This window comes from Mobula birostris, chromosome 10, assembly GCF_030028105.1.
Source record: "Mobula birostris isolate sMobBir1 chromosome 10, sMobBir1.hap1, whole genome shotgun sequence".
NCBI classification, from domain to species: Eukaryota; Metazoa; Chordata; class Chondrichthyes; order Myliobatiformes; family Myliobatidae; genus Mobula; species Mobula birostris.
Genome location: NC_092379.1, coordinates 117,916,471 through 117,935,955, shown reverse-complemented (window position 1 = coordinate 117,935,955; position 19,485 = coordinate 117,916,471). Strand labels below are relative to the sequence as shown.

Here is a 19,485-nt window from a genome sequence, read left to right as displayed (position 1 = left end):
TTCTGTACCAATATTTTGTTCTCTGAACCAGATGCAACGACAGGATCAAGTCCTAACTGAAGTCTTCGTTGTTTCTCACAATAGGCTTTCCATGTTTCTTCATTGAAGCCATAGTTAAAATAATCTGAAAGGTCAGCTCCTAAGGAAAAAAAACATGGAAAGAAAATAGGTACACATTGCTTAAGGGCCAATTAATCCAACAGTAAATTTTCCCTCCAACTTTCCAAGTGGAATATTTATTTTTATTAACCTTGCCCTTCTATTCTGACATCCATCCATATAAATTATAGACAACACAGGATGCCATCATTTGCCCCACATTGTCTGCACTCGTTCTTGCCCAGGACACTCAAACCTGAACCAGTGCCTGTCTTTGTTGTTCTAGCTTCTTTGACAGAGATATGCAGTAACATTTCCTCAGAGAAAGGAATAATCCCCTGGCGATGCTGCCCATGAATGAGAAGTTCAAAGTTCTAAGCAAATTTACCCCGAGGTTCATTTTCTTGCGGGTATACACAGTAAATACAAGAAATGCAACTGAATCCATGAAGGACCGTACCCAACAGGGTGAACAAAGTGAAGGAAAATAAAAACTGCACAAAAATAGAGAAAAATAATAATAAGCAAGCAATAAATAAATATTTACAACAACAAACAACAGGAATTCTGCAAATGCTGGAAATTCAAGCAACACACATCAAAGTTGCTGGTGAACTGGGTCTCAGCCTGAAACGTCGACTGCACCACTTCCTACAGATGCTGCCTGGCCTGCTGCGTTCACCAGCAACTTTGATGTGTGTTGGTTGAATACATATTTACAGTTCAGTGCTGGGGCAAGTGAAGTTGAGTGAACTTATCCCCTCTGGTTCAACCGCCTGATGATTGAGAGGTAATAACTGCTGCAGAACTGTTCATAATACATGTACTATGAAATACATACATAACATATTTACATTTAATTATGTAAATCATATATTATGTTTTAATGTTATATTTGTGGGGAAAATTTCACTGTAACTAATTTCTCACTGTGTAATTTTGCCTGTATCAAAATCCGTACTTCTTTACATTCACAACGACTCAATATTCAAATACATTCATAAACTACAGGAAAATTGCAGTCCAATGATCCTAGACTCAACTCTTTCAAGCTCCAGAAAACTTCCTCTTTGGAAATTCCACTGGAACAGGGAAGTTGCTGAAATTGATGTCAGTTTTACAGAACTAGTTGTTTTAACGGTTGCAATCAAGAATTCTTGTGCTAAAACACACGAGAAAACCCCAGCCCAATCATTCTTGCCAGCTATGCCTCTGAGGAACTAGATAAGTAAGCCTGTTTATTGTGCATTTGCAAGGTAAACTGTGCTGAACACTGAAAGGCAAAACAAACTTACCTGGTTTCCTCCAGGGTTTAACTTCAAATGAATCCAAATCCACTTCAATCACAGGAATTCCATTGATGCTTCCAGGGGCATCAAGGTCAATGCCTTTAGAGTGCAGCTTTGCTGAGGCAAGAAAGAGAAGGCATTTACCACTATTTGAATTCTATATGTCTTAACCTGCATGATTCTTACATGCCTTTTCATGGATTTCCAGTAGTGACTACAGTTATCTCTATTTCCAGTAGTGACTACAGTTATCTCTACTTGCATATTCACCCAGCACTATCATATGGACTACTTGAATTTGATCAGATCCATGATAATATTACACTCATATTATATTTCCTTATTACATAGGCGGCTACTGGCACAGCACATCCAAACCAGTTGTCAGAGCAATTCAGTCACATTCTGACAATTATTTCTCTGCAACCTTTTCTCTTGCACAAGCCAATTAACACTACTCTAGCCACTTACATCACTTACTAGCCACATACGTTATGGGAAATTTACAATAGCTAATTAACCTAAAAACCAGCACACCTTTGGGACGAGGAAGGAATTCTGAGCACCCAAGGAAAATGCACACAATCATTCCACTTTGAAAGCTGTATAATGAAACTTTAGGTCATTGGTGCTGTTTGGATAACTGCAATATTTTCAGGGCCACTGCGTTTCCCTTTCATAAAAAATTAAGAGTGAACAAAATCTTTCAAGAGGTGGCATTTTTTTTAATGCTTAATCTGTGTGGACATGTAAACAGACAGAGAACAGACCTGGTAAATATCCGAGAATCTCAATTTTGAGGATCTGTTGAAATCTTCTTCACTGTCCATCGTCTACATAATTTCACTTTTACATGCAGAAATTGCTAAGTAATTTTTAAAATCACATGAAAAGCGAAACATTAAATGAATATTTAATCAATAATACACTAATGGGTTCAGCAATAAAATGTGCCATCTTATCTTTAATGTGTAAATTATTAAAACAGCTTTAGTTAGCTGAGCTCTTATGGTGATTTTTTACAAACTTTCAGCTTTAAGAACAATATTAGTTTTTAATTATTCACTGATGTGGCTATTATCATAGGCAGGCATGGAAAATCCATCAAGTTGTTCCAACTGGAAACATGTTCTACTACTACAGAATGTTTGCTATACCAGCCATTGGAGTAATCAGTGGTCAAAAATAAAAAGAATTTTTGTTCCTCCTCTTCTGGAACTATTGGAGCCAATTGTCAATTGAGATTAGCAATCCAACACAGAAACTAAATGGAAAACGCAAACACGAGGAAATCTGCAGATGCTGGAATAACAAGCAAAACACATAAAAGTTGCTGGTTGCCTGGCCTGCTGCGTTCACCAGCAACTTTTATGTGTTTAACTAAATGGAAAAAATGATTTGGATTTGTACCAAGTCCAGCTACTAAAAATAGATATTAACCTAGGTCAATTCCAATCATCATACATAAACCTGTTCAATCAACACTGATTAAATTTCTTTTCGGCTACTAACAAAATTACTGTATAATATTAGATAAACTGCTACTTAAAAACATTTACAAAGATATTCAGAACTGAATAGAACACAGAAACATTACTGAATACAATTTATCAACTTTTACATTCAAGCTCAATGTAATTGCACAATCAGAAAACACAGTAATTTCAAATTATAGTGTAACATTTTAAACTGTCTTGCATATTAAAGCAGAGCTGAAGTTATCCCTTTCCATCCATATGGCAACTCAATATACAGTACTGTGAAAAAGTACAAAATTTGGTTTTAGATGTTTTATTTGTGTCTTCTGCATTAGTGTGTAGGAGAAAAGCACAAATTTTAGATTTCCAAACACTTTCCAAAAAAAGGTAGCGACTTTTTTTTGTATTTTGCTAAAGAAAGTTACATATTAAGTTGCAGACCATTTGATTACTCTGTAGGTAGATAGCCTGGTGCTTGATCAAACAAAGATAACAAAGAGGTGCTAATCAGCGACAGATAAATACTTTATTGATCCCAAAGGAAATTACAGTGTCACAGTTGTATTACAAGTTCTCAGATATACAAATATTAGAAGATAAGTATGAAAGAATTTTTTAAAAAGGCTACCTCAAACAGTCTAACAGGAGGGGGCTCATCACTTCCTCAGCTATAGGTAGACTCATTAATGGCCAAGGGTAAAAATGACCTCATATAGTGCTCTTTGGAGCAACAACGTTGTCTTAGTCTATTACTAAAAGAGTTCCTCTGTTCACCCGTGGTGGCATGCAGAGGGTGCGAAATATTGTCCAGAATTGGCAGGATCCTTTGTTCTACCACAGCCTCCACTGTGTCCAGTTTGACTCATATAACAGAGCCATCCTTTCTAATCAGTTTATTGAGCCTATTAACATACCAAGCTGCAAAGCATGTGCTACCGGGCCACGAGGAAACAATACAAGTCAACTGCACCTTTCCTCATTCCCTGCCACGCACTGTTGAACTTGAACCCCACCCCCCGTCAGCCGGTCCGCAAGAATATTGTCAATATTAAACCGGTCTGTGGTGCAAAAAAGGTTGGAGACCCCTGGCATAGAAGACTGTACAGGCAACAACAGACTGGTAGAACATGTGAAGGAGTGACCTGTATACTCCAAAGGACCTCAGTCTCCTCAGGAAGTAGAGGTGACTCTGGTTCTTCTTGTACACAACTCTGTGTTGGTGCTCCACTCGTCCGTCATCCAGGTACCCGTGGGTTCTCACCATCATTAGTAATAGGGACCAGTGCAGGCTTAGTCTTCCTAAAGTCCATCACCATCTCTTTTGTCTTACTGATGTTGAACTGGAGATGATTCACCTTGCATCATTTGACAAAGTCCTCCACCAAGGCCCCATATTCATCCTCCCATCCTGCCTTTATACATACTATTGTTCAGTCATTATTTCTGCAGATGACATGACTCAGTGTTGTATTTAAAGTCTGAGGTATAAAGGGTAAACAAGAAGAGAACCAATACAGTCCCCTTTGGGGCCCCAGGTGCTGCTTATAGCCATGTTTGACACATAGCTCTGAAGCTGCACAAACTGTGGTCTGCCAGTCAGGTAACCCATTATCCAAGATAAAATGGAAATGCCAACCTGCATTGAACAGAGCTTTCTCCTCAGCACGAGGGCTATATGGTATTGAAGGCACTTGAGAAATCAAAAAACATGATCCTCACAGTGCTGCCCTGCTTATCCAAATGGGAGTAGGCCCTGTTCAGCAGGTAGATGACAGCATCATTGACTCCAATATGGTCCTGTAAGCAAACTGCAGGGGATTGAGTGCTGATCTGACCAGGGGTCAGAAGTGAGCCAAGATCATTCTCTCTTGGGTCTTCATGAAGTATGAGGTCAAGGCCACTGGATAATAATCATTCAAGGTTTTCAGTTGGCCGTCCTCAAGTACTGGAACCACACGATGTTCAGACTCAGATTAAAAATGCGCTGGGTAACTCCACACAACTGCTCAACAAACTCCTTCAGGATCTTGGGGTTCTTACCATCAGGTCCCAATGTTTTGCCGTGTCTGAGTTTTCCCAGAGCCCTTCTCACCTGCTCAGTAGTGAAGGCAAGTCCATGATGACTGAGGAGTTGGTGGAAGGTGGGGTCTGGGGAAGGTGAAGATTGGGACGACAGCAGTTGGTGTGTGGAGGTGTGAATGGTAGGTGGAAGGGATGCAGATGGTGGTAGTCTGTGTTGCTCATCCATGTGTTGATGAGTTGAATGAACTAAACTAATTAATTGAAACAGCAATCAGTGTAGAAGGAACCAAACTGGGCAAAGGACAACCCAACTAAAAGGTGAGGGTATGACAGATGTGACAGTTTAACCTTCAAATCATCAATTCTTACACCATAGCAAGGGTGAGCATAGCAACAAGACACAAGGTGGTCACCCTACATCTGCAAGACCTCTCCCAAGCTGAAATTTCGCAGCAGATGGGAGTTTCAAGATGTGCTACCCAAGTTCTTCTGAAGCAAAGCACAAAGAAACGGGCAGGGTTGAGGATCACAACCGCATTGGTTGGCCACAGAAACTGAGTGCAGCAGAGAAGATATACATCAAACTAACATCCCTCCTAAATCAGAAGTCCAGCACCGCTATCTGCTCAAAGTTCACAGAAACCTTTGGAACCCACGTACCCCTCTACAGTCTGTAGAAGTCTTATCAGAAGTGGTCTTCATGGAACAGTTGCTGCCAAACACAAGGACTGGGGTGTTGAATAATGGCAGCAAGCGCTCTAGACTGACCAGTCAAAATTTGGAATTTTTGGCTCAACAGAAAGCAGTTTGTCTATAGAAGAGCTGTACAGCGTTACATGAATGAGCCAACATTGAAACACATTGGAGGTTCCCAGCAGGTTTGAGGCTGCATTTCTGCAAAGGGAGTTGGTGATCTGGTCAGAACTAATGGGATCCTCAATGCTAAGAAGTGTAAGTATTTGCTCATCCTTCATGCAATACCATCAGGGAGGCGTCTGATCAGCCCTAAATTCATTCTGCAGCAGGACAACGTCCTTAAACACAGGGCCAAGGTCATAGAGAACTATCTTTAGCGAAAAGAACAAAAGGTTCTACAGCTGATGGAATGGCCTCCATGGAGTCCTGAACTCAACATTATCGAGGCTGTCTGGGATTATCTGGAGAGACAGAAGCAAGTGAGATAGCCAAAGTCTGCAAAAGAATTGTGCCAAGTTCTTCAAGATGCTTTTAACAACTTACCAGCTGATTTTCTTATAAAACTGCATGACAGTCTACCTACTGTAAGAGAACTGTGTTTCAAAGGCAAAGGGTGGTCATACCAAACATTGATTTGTTTTAGTTTTTTTTTACTGTTTACTGCTCTTTATAGTAAATCATAGTTCAAAGTACATTTATTATCAAAGTACATATACTATATACAGCCCTGAGATTTGTCAAAACAAAGAAATCCATTAGAACCCATTAAAAAAGACAATTAAACACCCAATGTGCAAACTGTGCAAACAATAAAGCAAGCAAATAACACTCAAAACAGAAGTTCATAAAAATGAGTCCACAGCCACAAAACCAGACATCACTGCAGCCGATCCAGAAGTCCATTGTCTGAGGCCACAGCCTTAGCTCTGTGCAGAGGTAAGTAAACCTCGTGGAGTAGCAAGATGAACACCAGTTCATCCTTCACCTCCAGCCCTGACACCCTGACCTTTACAATCTGGCCTGGCATTGAAAGTGGGCATGCAGGTACAGCAGGCGGTGAAAAAGGCGAATGGTATGCTGGCATTCATAGCAAGAGGATTCGAGTACAGGAGCAGAGAGGTACTACCGCAGTTGTACAAGGCCTTGGTGAGACCACACCTGGAGTATTGTGTGCAGTTTTGGTCCCCTAATCTGAGGAAAGACATCCTTGCCATAGAGGGAGTACAAAGTAGGTTCATCAGATTGATTCCTGGGACGGCAGGACTTTCATATGATGAAAGACTGGATCAACTAGGCTTATACTCTCTGGAATTTAGAAGATTGAGGGGGGATCTTATTGAAACATATAAAATCCTAAAGGGATTGGACAGGCTGGATGCAGGAAGATTGCCCCCAATGTTGGGGAAGTCCAGAACGAGGGGTCACAGTTTGAGGATAAAGGGATAGCCTTTTAGGACCGAGATTAGGAAAAACTTCACACAGAGAGTGGTGAATCTGTGAAATTCTCTGCCACAGGAAACAGTTGAGGCCAGTTCATTGGCTATATTTAAGAGGGAGTTAGATATGGCCCTTGTGGCTAAAGGGATCAGGGGTATGGAGGGAAGGCTGGTACAGGGTTCTGAGTTGGATGATCAGCCATGATCATACTGAATGGTGGTGCAGGCTCAAGGGGCCGAATGGCCTATTCCTGCACTTATTTTCTATGTTTCTATGGCACTTAAATCTGCAGTCCTTGGGTTGTTCCTCGCTCTTGGACCCGGGTCTGGGCCACGCCAACTCAGCTGGCCTCAGTTCTGCCACATCGAATCACCTCCAAGTCCACTCCAGCAAAGGCCAAACATTGGCTCATTCCCTGCTTTTGAACTTGGGCTCTGCCACATCGATTAGGCCTGTACCCATTACACTGCAACTGTCCTGCACCTTTGAGACTTCAGTTCGCATTGCAAAACTGCCAGGTTATACAGGCAGTACATAAGCTCAGCTCTGAAAGGGAGGTGACAGGCTATTGATTGCAGTGATCGTACCCAACAAAAAGTGATTAATACAGTAATTTATAGTGTGTTTTGATCATTGGAAACTTTTCATTTATTTTTGAAAGCATCTTTACAGAATTTTTTTGCATGTGCCCAAGACTTTTACACAGTACTGTATGTATATTGACTCACACTTCCTCAAGTCATATAGTTTCAGATAAAATGTAAATTAATATCATCTTTCCAAGCAAGTCATGGTTTAAGAATAGAAATAACTGCTCAACAAAAAATTTGGCTTGCAGGAACAACAGGTTATTAAGAAGGCAAACGGAATGTTGGCCTTCATTGCTAGAGGGATTGAATTCGAGAGCAGGGAGGTCATGCTACAACTATACAGGGTACTGGTGAGGCCACACCAGGAGTACTGTGTGCAGTTCTGGTCTCCATACTTGAGGATATACTGGCTTTGGAGGCAGTGCAGAGGAGGGTCACCAGGTTGATTCCACGGATGAAGGGGTTAACCTATGAGGAGAGATTGAGTCGCCTGGGACTATACTCTCTGGAGTTCAGAAGAATGAGAGGGTATCTTATGGAACTGTACAAAATTTTGAAAGGGATAGATAAGATAGAAGTAGGAAAGTTGTTTCCATTGGTAGGTGAGACTAGAACTAGGGGACATTGCCTCAAGATTCAGGGGAGAAGATTTAGGAAGGAGATGAGGAGAAACTGTTTTTCCCAGAGAGTGGTGAATCTGTGGAATTCTCTGCCCAGGGTAGAAGTGGAGGCTTCTTCACTAAGTCTACTTCAGAAACAGTCAGATAGGTTTTTACATCGTAAGGGAATTAAGGGTTATGGAGAAAAGGCAGGTAGATGGAGCTGAGTTTATGGATAGATCAGCCATGATCTTATTGAATGGTGGGGCAGGCTCGATGGGCCAGATGGCCTACTCCTGCTCCTATTTCTTATGTTCTACGTTGCACTATTCCACTTTTGATTAATATTTTTGTCAAACCGTCATCATCTTTTCCAAGGTTCTCAATAGTCTTCTTTCTTTTGTGTTTAATTAACTTGAAATCTTATATTATTTTGAGTTACTGAGCTCCCTAATTCTACAAAGATCTGAATATCTTTTACACTTCTCTATGGGTTTGACAACCTTCTACCTTCCTCAAACAATCTTATCACTTCTGTTCCTGCTCATTTTCTCTTCAAACAACCTAAGGATCCATGAACCAATTCCTAAACTAAAAAGTTATAAATACAAAAGCTGTAATCTTAAAATTGTGCAAAGGACAAGGGATTAATGCTACTGGTGATAATGTTCTCTCTCCAATCATTTACAATTAAACAGAAGTTACTGGTGTATATATTATTTTTGAGCTAATTTATTTGAACAGCAAAAAAATATGACTGTCCACCTCCTCATCTCTGTAGATCTCTGCATTAAAGGATTATATATAAAAAAAACTAAACCTAAAGATAATCCTGGAGGTTTAAGTAAGGTTCTCCCCTACCCCCCGGAGAATTATACAAGACTTTAGGAACTCAAATTAGTGGAATGAACTGACTGGTAGCAGATGCAATAATTATGCAAAGAAATTTGATGACACATGCTCTATTAAAAAAAAAGGGAGTAAATATTAGAAGTAAAAACACTGAATAATGTAGCTAAACATATACCTATGAAAACATATTTAAATCTTTCAAAGTGGGAATACAGAAGAATAAAAGTGACGTATTAGCCCAATTAGATCACTGTAAATGGTTCAGGACATCTCATGTCCAATTAGAGGACACGAAAACAATGGAGAGCATACAACATTAATCATCCCAGCTTTGGGTCTAAATACAGGTAAACAAAAATGTTGAGAAAATAATTGGAGATACTGAAGATGAAAATCAAATATATTTCTAATGAGTCTACAGTATTTCAATAGAGCAAGCAGAAAAAATACCATTTTCTCTGGCCAGAACTCAAAAAATGTAAAACTTGTTACAAGAAGAGGAGCAAGATAAGAGAAGTTTCTTTGTACTGGGTTATTAAGAGCTTTTGTGCCAGCAGTAAGTCAGAATGAAACATGGTATTGTTTTAAGAATAAATGGATGCATTAAAAAAAAAGATCCAGAGGTATGGGATCTATTTTGGGGAAGGTATGACTTATACAAAAAAGATGGATTACACCTGAACTCAAAAGGTACTAATATCCTGGCGGGATTGTTTAATATAGCTGTTAGGGAGGGTTTAAACTAAGTTGGCAAGGAGAAGAAAACCAAGGTGTTAGGGTCGAGGAAGAGGAAAATAGAAATAAGTCAAAAATACTGTGCAGCAAAGATGGCGAGAAGGACAGGCCGGAGAATATACAGGATAATTTGCTGCAAAATAGAAATATAGCAAAATCGGCAACAGATACTGATATAAATATACTGCACTTAAATGCATGCAGCATTAGAAATAAAGTGGATGACCTTGCTGCACAGCTGCAGGTTATAAGATATGACATTGTGGCCATCACCGAGTCATGGCTAAATGATGGATGTGATTGGGAGCTGAATATCCAAGGATACACAATGTATAGGAAAGATAGGAAGGTAGGTAAAGGGGGTGGCGTGGCCCTGATGGTAAATAACGATATCAAATCAATAGAAAGAAGGGACATAGGATCAGAAGAGGTAGAATCCTTATGGGTAGAATTACGAAATAGCAAGGGTAAAAAGACACTAATAGCAGTTATATACAGGCCTCCAAACAGCAGCTGGGATGTGGACTACAAGTTGCAGCTGGAAATAGTAAAAGCGTGTCAGAAGGAAAATGTCAAGATAATTATGGGGGATTTTAATATGAAAGTGGATTGGGAAAGTCAGGAAGGTAATGGATCTCAGGAGAGGGAGTTTGTAGAATGTCTACAGGATGGCTTTTTGGAGCAGCTTGTCCAGAAGCCCACCAGGGGATCGGCTGTTTTGGATTGGGTGTTGTGTAATGAACCTCAGGCGATTAGGGAGCTGGAGGTAAAGGAACCTCTTGGAAGTAGTGATCGTAATATGATTAAGTTCAGTTTCAAATTTGAAAAGGAGAAGCTGGTATCAGGTGTATCGATATTTCAGTGGAACAGGGGAAATTACAGTGGTATGAGAGAGGAACTGGCCCAAGTCGATTGGAAGCTAAATGGAGGGACGGTAGAGCAGAATTGGATGAAATTCCTACAATAAGGAAAATGCAGGAAAAATATATTCCAAGAAAAAAGAAAATCATGAATGGAAAAATGGCACAAATGTGGCTAACGAGAGAGGTTAAGGCAAAAATAAAAGCAAAAGAAACAGCGCACAAGGAAGCAAAAATTAATGGGAAAAATGAGGACTGGAAGACTTCTAAAAACTTGCAGAAGGAAACTAAGAAAGTCATTAGGAAAGGAAAGATGAATTATGAAAGGAAGTTGGCGATTAACATAAAAAAAGATACTAAGAGTTTTTTTTAAATATATGAAGAGTAAAAGAGTGACAAGGGTAGATACGGGACCGATTGAAAATGATGCTGGAGAAATTATAATGGATATCAAAGAGATGGAGGAGGAACTGAATGAGTATTTTGCATCAGTCTTCACAGTGGGAGACATGAGCAATATTCCTGATAGCCAGAGGTATCAGGGAATAGAATTAGGTACAGTCAAGATTACTAGAGAGAAAGTGCTTGGGAAGCTAAGTGGACTAAGAATAGATAAGTCTCCCGGTCCGGATGAGGTGCACCCAAGGGTTCTGAAGGAGGTGGCTTTGGAGATTGTGGAAGCATTGGAAATGATCTTCCAGGAATCAATAGACTCTGGCATGGTTCCGGAGGACTGGAAGGTCGCAAATGTAGTTCCGTTATTTAAGAAAGGAAGGAGGTAGCAAAAAGAAAATTACAGACCTATTAGTCTGACATCGGTAGTTGGAAAGATATTGGAGTCAATCCTCAAGGACGAGGTTATGAAATACCTTGAGGTGCATGACAAGATAGGCCGAAGCCAGCATGGTTTCATGAAGGGAAGATCCTGCCTCACCAACCTATCGGAATTTTTTGAGGTAATCTCGAATAAGATTGACAAGGGAGAGGCTGTGGATGTTGTGTATTTGGATTTTCAAAAGACCTTCGATAAGGTGCCACATATGAGGCTGCTTAATAAGATGAGAGCCCATGGAATTACAGGAAAGATATTGAAATGGGTGGAGCATTGGCTGATAGGCAGAAAGCAAAGGGTGGGAATAAAGGGATCCTATTCTGATTGGTTGCTGGTTACTAGTGGTGTTCCGCAGGGGTCAGTGTTGGGGCCGCTTCTTTTTATGATGTATATCGATGATTTCGATTATGGATTAAATGGTTTTGTGGCTAAGTTTGCGGATGACACCAAGATAGGTGGAGGAGCAGGAAATGTTGAAGAAACGGAAAGGTTGCAGAGAGACTTAGTTAGTTTAGGAGAGTGGGCAAAGAAATGGCAGATGAGATACAACGTTGACAAATGTACGGTTGTACATTTCGGAAGAAGAAATAATCGGCAGATTATTATTTAAATGAGGAGAAAATTCAAAAATCGGAAGTGCAAAGGGACTTGGGGGTCCTCGTGCAGGATACCCTAAAGGTTAACCACCAAGTTGGATTGGCGGTAAGGAAAGTGAATGCTATGTTGGCATTCATTTCAAGAGGAATAGTGTATAAGAATAAGGAGGTATTGATGAGGCTCTATGGGGCATTAGTGAGACCTCATTTGGAATACTGTGTGCAGTTTTGGGCCCCCTATCTTAGAAGGGATGTACTGATGTTGGAGAGAGTTCAGAGAAGATTTATGAGGATGATTCCTGGAATGCAGGGGCTAACATATGAGGAGCATTTGTCGGCTCTTGGATTGCATTCATTAGAGTACAGAAGAATGAGAGGGGATCTGATAGAAACGTTTCGAATGTTGAAAGGGTTGGACAGAGTAGATGTGGAAATGTTGTTTCCCTTGGTGGGTGAGTCCAGGACAAGAGGCCATAGTCTTAGAATTAGAAGGTACCCAGTTAAAACAGAGATGAAGAGAAATTTTTTTAGCCAGAGGGTCGTGGATTTGTGGAATTCGTTGCCACATACAGCTGTGGAGGCCCGATCATTGGGGGTGTTTAAAGAGGAGATTGACAAGTATCTAATTAGTCAGGGTATCAAGGGATATGGGGAAAAAGCCGGAAATTAGAACTAGATGGGTGAATAGTTTAGCTCATGGGGGAGCCGCGGAGCAGACTTGATGGGCTGAATGGCCTACTTCTGCTCCTTTGTCTTGTCTTGTCTTGTATGAAAAGGGGCAGAACAGTGAAATTGGATTGGGATTCCTTTTGCAAAGATTAGCCCATACTGGAAGGATTTACCTTGTCCCTTCAATATTGGAAATTTCTGTGATCTAATTTCAACTATATTGGTTATTAATGTGAGGTCCATAAATAAATGTGCATTCTGAATCAACTACCACCATTTATTCACTAATTGCTGAATAAACACCTTCACTAACCTGCAGAAGAACCATATGTGCGTCCACTCTTCAGATTCAAATTCATTGGAGTGCCCCTTTGTAAATTTAAAGCATTAAATTAAAACATTTCCTAAAACATAACTTAAAAGAAATTAGTTAATCTCATACACATTTAAATTATTTAATCAAATATTCCACATCAGTGTATGCTTGTAAAAAATACCAACAAATTTTGGTATACATTTTATTAAAAAAAATTTCTTACTTCAAAAAGGATGATTATGATAGTCAGAAGGCAGCATAGCATAAATGTGTATTTTTACCTCTTATTTATTCGCATTATAATGCAGGTCATTTCACCCATCCGATTTATGCTAGTGCCTTGAGAAGCAATCCTATTAGCCCCATTCACACTCTCATTTTGTGAATCCCTGCAACCTAGTCCTTCAAGCACATGCCTACCATTTCCACTTTGATTCTCTCATTGACATATTCTTTTTTCCCCATTAACTTACACTTGGAGCTAATTTACACCAGCTAATAAACCTACCAGCATGCTTTAGCGATCAGAGGCAAATCTTAAAACTTCCTACAGACAATACCTTGGTGACTTCAGCTGAGAGGCAGCAGTGCGACCTGCTGCACCATTGAGCTACCTTCTCATGACTACAAGTCATCCCTAGAATACTTTGCAATCAATTAATTAGTATCTGGAAGAATTTCTCTGGTTAATTTGGACACAGCAAAATGATAATTACCAGAAAATCAACTAAGTGACTAACTTTACTAGGTACAGGAGTGGAACTTAGTGTGACTTTCTGCTGCTGAGCCTATCCACTTCAAAGTTTGATGTGTTGTGGGTTCAGAGATGCGCTTTTGCACACCATTGTTATAACACATGGTTAGATGAGTTACTGCTGCCTTCCTGTAAGCTTGAACCAGTCTGGCCATTCTCCTTTGACCTATCTAATTAACAAGGAATCTTTGCTTATAGAAATGCCACTCACTGGATGTTTTTTTGCTTTTCCCACCAGTCTCTGTAAACTCTAGCGACAGTTGTATGTGAAAATTTCAGGAGATCAACAGTTTCTGAGATACTCAAACCATCCCATCTGACACCAACAGTCATTCCACAAACAAAGGTCACTTGGATCACATTTCTTCTCATTCTGATGTCTGGTCTGAACAGTAGCTGAACTGCTTCACAATGTCTGAATGCTTTTATGCATTGAGTTGCTGCCACTTGATTGACTGATTAGATAAGTACATTAATCAGGTGTACAGGTGTACCTAATAAAGTGGCCACAGAGTGTATACCTTAACAAAAATTGAGTAACAAGAATCTACAGATGCTGAAAATCTTCCTTTTTCTGTCTTCAGAGAAGCAATTGGATTCCCCTTGTCTTCACCTTCCACTGCTTCCCAGCCACTTCATTCAACAGATAATGCTGCATAATTCCTATCATATTTTCCCATCCCACTCCAGTAAAGAATGCTCACCTCATAACCTCATCATTTTTTCTTCCATCTCTGCCAACACACATTCCCCTTGCAACAGTTTTCCTTACAGCCACAGCAGATACAAAAACCTACTCTTCTCCTTTCCTACTATTCAAGGACCAAAGGACACAACAGCACAGGAACAGGCCCTTTAGCCCAAGATGTTGTGCTGAACTAAGTAAATGAATCCCTTCTGTCTACACAATGTCCATATCCTTTCATTCTATGTACATTCATTTGTCTATGAGCCTCTATCATATTGACTCCACCTCACCCCTGCCAGTTCATCCCAGGCATGCAACACTAGGTAAATATCTCCTTTGAATTTACCTCCTCTACCTGAAGTGCATGCCCTCTAATGTCAACTCTGGGGAAAAAAAAGATAGTGCATACTTGTCCTTGGTCTTGTCAGAAATGGCACAAAAACAGCTGTTTCCAATTAACTCTCCCTACTTCCTGCATGATACTTCTGTAATATGCCTAGCTTCAACTATTACTCTCTGACAAGGTCCACACTTATCTATAGCTACCTTAAAACTTAAGGAATTGTGATCACTGTTCCCCCCCTAAACTGTTCTCCCATTCAGTCATCCGATCAGGCTTATTACCTAACAGGAACTCCAGTATGGCCTTTCCCCTTGTTAGACTACCTACATATTAATTTAAGAAACCGTAACAAATTCTGTTCTGTCTAAAACTCCTGCAGTGAGGTCCCAGTCTATAAGTACTCCTTCTCAGTGAAGCAACAAGTCTCCTATACATCATCCCCGTTACTCATCAAAAAAAAACTTTAAAAATGTTAGTCATTATGCTAAATTTGAAGTCAGAAAGATAAATTTAAGAAGTTATGTATGAAGAGAACATTAAGGAGTCAAATGGAGATACAATTAGATTAATTAAATAGCCTAAATCTGCCAAATGGAGTATAAAATACAAGTAATATTATTTCAGTGGTGGAAGTCTGCAGAGCTCTGAGCTACGGAGAAAACTGACTCTCAAAATGCAGATGCAGTAGATAGGAAACTTAACAGAAATGTTAAAATATCTTCATAGGGGAATTGAATTCAAAAGTTCACAGAATGTACCTCAGTGATATAAGCCGTTACCATGTCTAGAGTACCAAATACAATATTAGACCCTTTCTTTAAGGTATGTTATTAATACAGTGGACATGGGCTCAAAGAACAGTTATTGCACAAGTAGCTGGAATTAACTGGTCATTTCTAATGAGCTTGGCTTATATTCACTTAAATTTGGAAGAGTGAGAGGCAACAGGATTGATATGGCGAATGTGAAAAGGCTGTGGGAGGATCTAGCACTAGAAACAAAAGTGGTCAGCCACTTGGTGGAGAATTAAGATAGCTCCTTCCCTCTCAAGAGCATCACAAGTCTTCCTCAAAGCGTAGTGGAAGTAGAACAGCAGAAATAGGAGACAGGTAGCTAGATAAGTAACAGGGTGAACGGTTAACACACAGAATGGAACACAAAATTAATGTTACATCAGATCAGGCACAATCATTTAAAATTGTGCAGCCGACCAACAGGTCTGAGCAGCTTACTCCTGCTCTTAAATTTGAATATGCATGCCAATATATTTTTGCATGATACAAGACGATGTACATTATTTGATAGTCACAATGTGGTTTCCCTTATATTGGAGTTACAGCTTCTGTTCAGCTTGCAGGGTGATCCTGAGCTTTTGTTGCCCACCATTTTAATTCTCCATCATACTCTGGCCTCTGACTCTAAGGAATTTTGATGAACAGAATCTCACATTTCAACCAGTCCTCAGCATTCATTTTGCATTATTTATTAGTTTTGTAATTTCCAGTCATTTTATATCTTTCTGCCATACTGCCGCCACAAACACTAAATTTCATGACTTATGAGCCAGAGATAATAAAAATGATGCAGCTCCTGATTCAGGTACCCAACTTTGCTAAATCGAATGCAATGTTAACTCTGTTTTCCGCTCTTCACAAATGCTAGGTGACATGCTGAACATTCCCATCATTCTCTTTATTTTAGATTTCCTACATCACCATGTAGTGTTATTTTGCAAAAGTCATAGCTGTCTAGGAATGTGCGATTTTGGGAATGAAGTGATTGCTGTGGGTATAAAGTCAAGCAATTAAGTTGATCTTGGGTTATTAAGAGCTTCTAAATCTTATTTCTAGCTGTTTGTTTTGAAGTAGTTATCAAGAGTGGAAGATGATGAGAGCTTTTTTCTTGATGTGATAGACTTGAGGATTATTTAACAAGAAAACCAGTTAATGGTGGAAACATAAATTCAGACAGGAGAAATACACATTTGAAGACATTTAGGAATGTGAAGGATGTTGATTTGTTTTTTTGATGAGGTGACTAGAGTGATTGATGAAGGTCAGTCTGTGGATATTGTCTAAATGGATGTAAGGTGTCTGACGAAGTCCCTCCTGGAAGGCTCCTCCAGAAGATTAAGATGCATGGTATCGACAGTGAAATGGCCGCTTGGATTCAGACCGGCTTGCCCACAGAAGACGGCAATGGTTATGGTTAAAGGGAATGGTTATGGTTAAAGGGTTATGGTTAAAGGTTACTAGCTGGAAGTCTGTTATTTAGTGATCTTCTGCAGGAATTTGTACCGGGACCTCTGTTGTTTGTAATGTACAGTATGGCAATGACCTAGATGAAAATGTAGACGGATGGGTTAGCAAGTCTGGTGGGGTTGAGAACAGCATAGAAAATTGGCAAAGAAAACAGCGAAATATAGATCAGTTGAATATATGGGTGGAAAAATGTCAGACAGAGCATAGCCCAGCCAAACGTGAAGTCCTGTACCTTGGTAGGCCAAATGTAAAGAGACAGTACACTGTTCAGGGCCTTAAAAGGTGTTGATGAGCAAAGGCATCTTGGGGTCCAAGTTCATAGCTCCCTGAAAGTGGCTACACAGGTTGATAGGGTGGTTAAGAATGTATATGGCATGCTTGTCTATATTAGTTGAGGCATTAAGTTCAAAAGACAGAAAATTATACTGTAGCTGTATAAAACTCTAGGCAGCATCTAGAGTATCTAGGTAGAGTACAGGGTAGAGGACTCTGGATAGAGGTAGTACCTTTGATGTCTGGCAGCTGCACTCTATCTAGTAGGGTGGACAGGCTGGTCCTCATCCGTCTCCTAAATTTCTCATGTCTGCTCCCAAGTGACACACCCTGGTACACCACTTCAGCTGGCGGGCTAAACGACAGGAGGGGCTGGTGTTAACACACAGCCACTGGGCAAAGGTCTTGCTGATGAAGTCACCGGCCAGAGTGAATGAGCCCTTCGCAGAACTACATCGGCCCTGTGATCAAGGCCAAGGAGAGCCACCGAGGTGTAGGACATTGGCTGTGGTCTGGCCTGAAGAGGGATGGGTGCTGCCAGGTCTCACTAGCCCAAGACACGCGAAAGCGCCCCTACAACCCATAGGTGGGTAACGGGATCAGACGCGAACTGAGAACATTGCATACAGTTCTAGCCACCCCATTATAGGATGTCAAGGTTTTAGAGAGGGAGCAGAAGAGGCTTACAAGGATGCGGCCTGGATTAGAGGATATGCACGATGACAAGAACCTGGACAAACTTCTGTTTTTTTCTCAAGAGCAGAGGCTGAGGGAAGATCTGACAGAGGTTTATAAGATTAGAGGGGCATAGATAGATTAGATGAAGAGCATCTTTTCCCAGGTTTAAAATTCCTAATACCAGAGGGCATAGGGGACAATTTCAAAGGAGACAGGAGATGGGGCTTTTTTTTAAAATTATTATTTACACACACACTGAGTGGTGGGTGCTTTAAATGCACTGCCTGGGGTAGTAGCAGAGGTAGATACATTATGGACTTTTAAGAGATACTTGAATAGGAACATGAATGTGAGGAAAATGGAAGGATATGACATTGTGTAGGCAGAAAAGATTCGTTTAATTGGCCATTTGATTACTGATTTAATGGGTTTGGTACAACATTGTGGGCCGAAGGGACTGTTTCTGTGCTGTACTGTTTTATGTAGCAGTAAAGTTATTTCCAAAACCACTATTTGTTACTTTACTAACTTCAATGAAACATATTTACTTGAGTGAAATCATGCCAACTCACATATACTGTGGTGCACCCGTTTTAATGTTGCCAATGGTGACCTTCACATCATCATCATCGCTGTCACTATCACTGTCGTCCTCATCACCACCATTTTGTGACACCTAAAAACATAAAAAAATCCTTTACAATCATAAGTGTATTAGTATCCTCTTGATGCAAGTAAGGACATAAATATGTTAATTTTCTTCTCAAAGTGAGATACAATGCCTGGTAAAAGTATTCAGCCCCTAACCCTTTGTTCAAATAAATGAGTATTACAAACAGGGATTCTGATTAATTTAATTGAGAGTTTTTATTTGTGAATTGTGTGCTCCTTTTTCCACAGTAGAGCCCAAAAAATGGAAAATTGTAAAGCATGAAAAACTAAGATGTCAAAATCTGAAATACCAGCAGTTCAAAAGTATTCATCCCCTTTTGCTCAGTACTCAGATCAATCATATCTCGCAGCTATTACAGCCAGTAGTCTTTTTTGAATAAATCTCTATTAGCTTTGCACAATGTGATGGAGCAAGATTTGCACAGTCCTCCTTGCAAACTTGCTCAAGGTATGATAGGTTAGTTGGAGAGGGGCGGTGGAGAGCAATCTTGAGGTCAGAACTCTGACTGGTCCGCTCAAGGAGATCAATTTTCTTGTCGCTCTGGCAGTGTGCTTTGGGTTACTGTCCTGCTGATAGATGAACTTCCTAGTTTTAAAATACTACTAGGAAGTGTTTTTAGGATCTCTCATCTTCCCATCAATCCTGACCAGATTTCCAGTCCCTGCTGCACAAAGCTACTTCCGCCATACTTTACAATAGGGATGGTGTTAGTGTTGACGCCAAAAAGTTCTACTTTAGTTTCATC

General features: G+C 40.2%; 1 protein-coding gene across 4 annotated transcripts in view; it reads right to left on the bottom strand.

Moving 5' to 3' along the window:
• LOC140204269 (pre-mRNA 3'-end-processing factor FIP1-like) overlaps positions 1–19,485 on the bottom strand; it is a 55,475-nt gene that overhangs the window by 15,459 nt on the left and 20,531 nt on the right. For all 4 annotated transcript variants that reach the window (XM_072270848.1, XM_072270847.1, XM_072270849.1 and 1 more), the window contains exons 4-7: positions 18,640–18,743; positions 13,068–13,123; positions 1,395–1,505; positions 9–139 (exon numbers count right to left, since the gene is read on the bottom strand). In XM_072270848.1, coding sequence (XP_072126949.1) covers positions 9–139; positions 1,395–1,505; positions 13,068–13,123; positions 18,640–18,743 — 402 coding nt within the window. The remainder of the gene's footprint in view (positions 1–8; positions 140–1,394; positions 1,506–13,067; positions 13,124–18,639; positions 18,744–19,485) is intronic.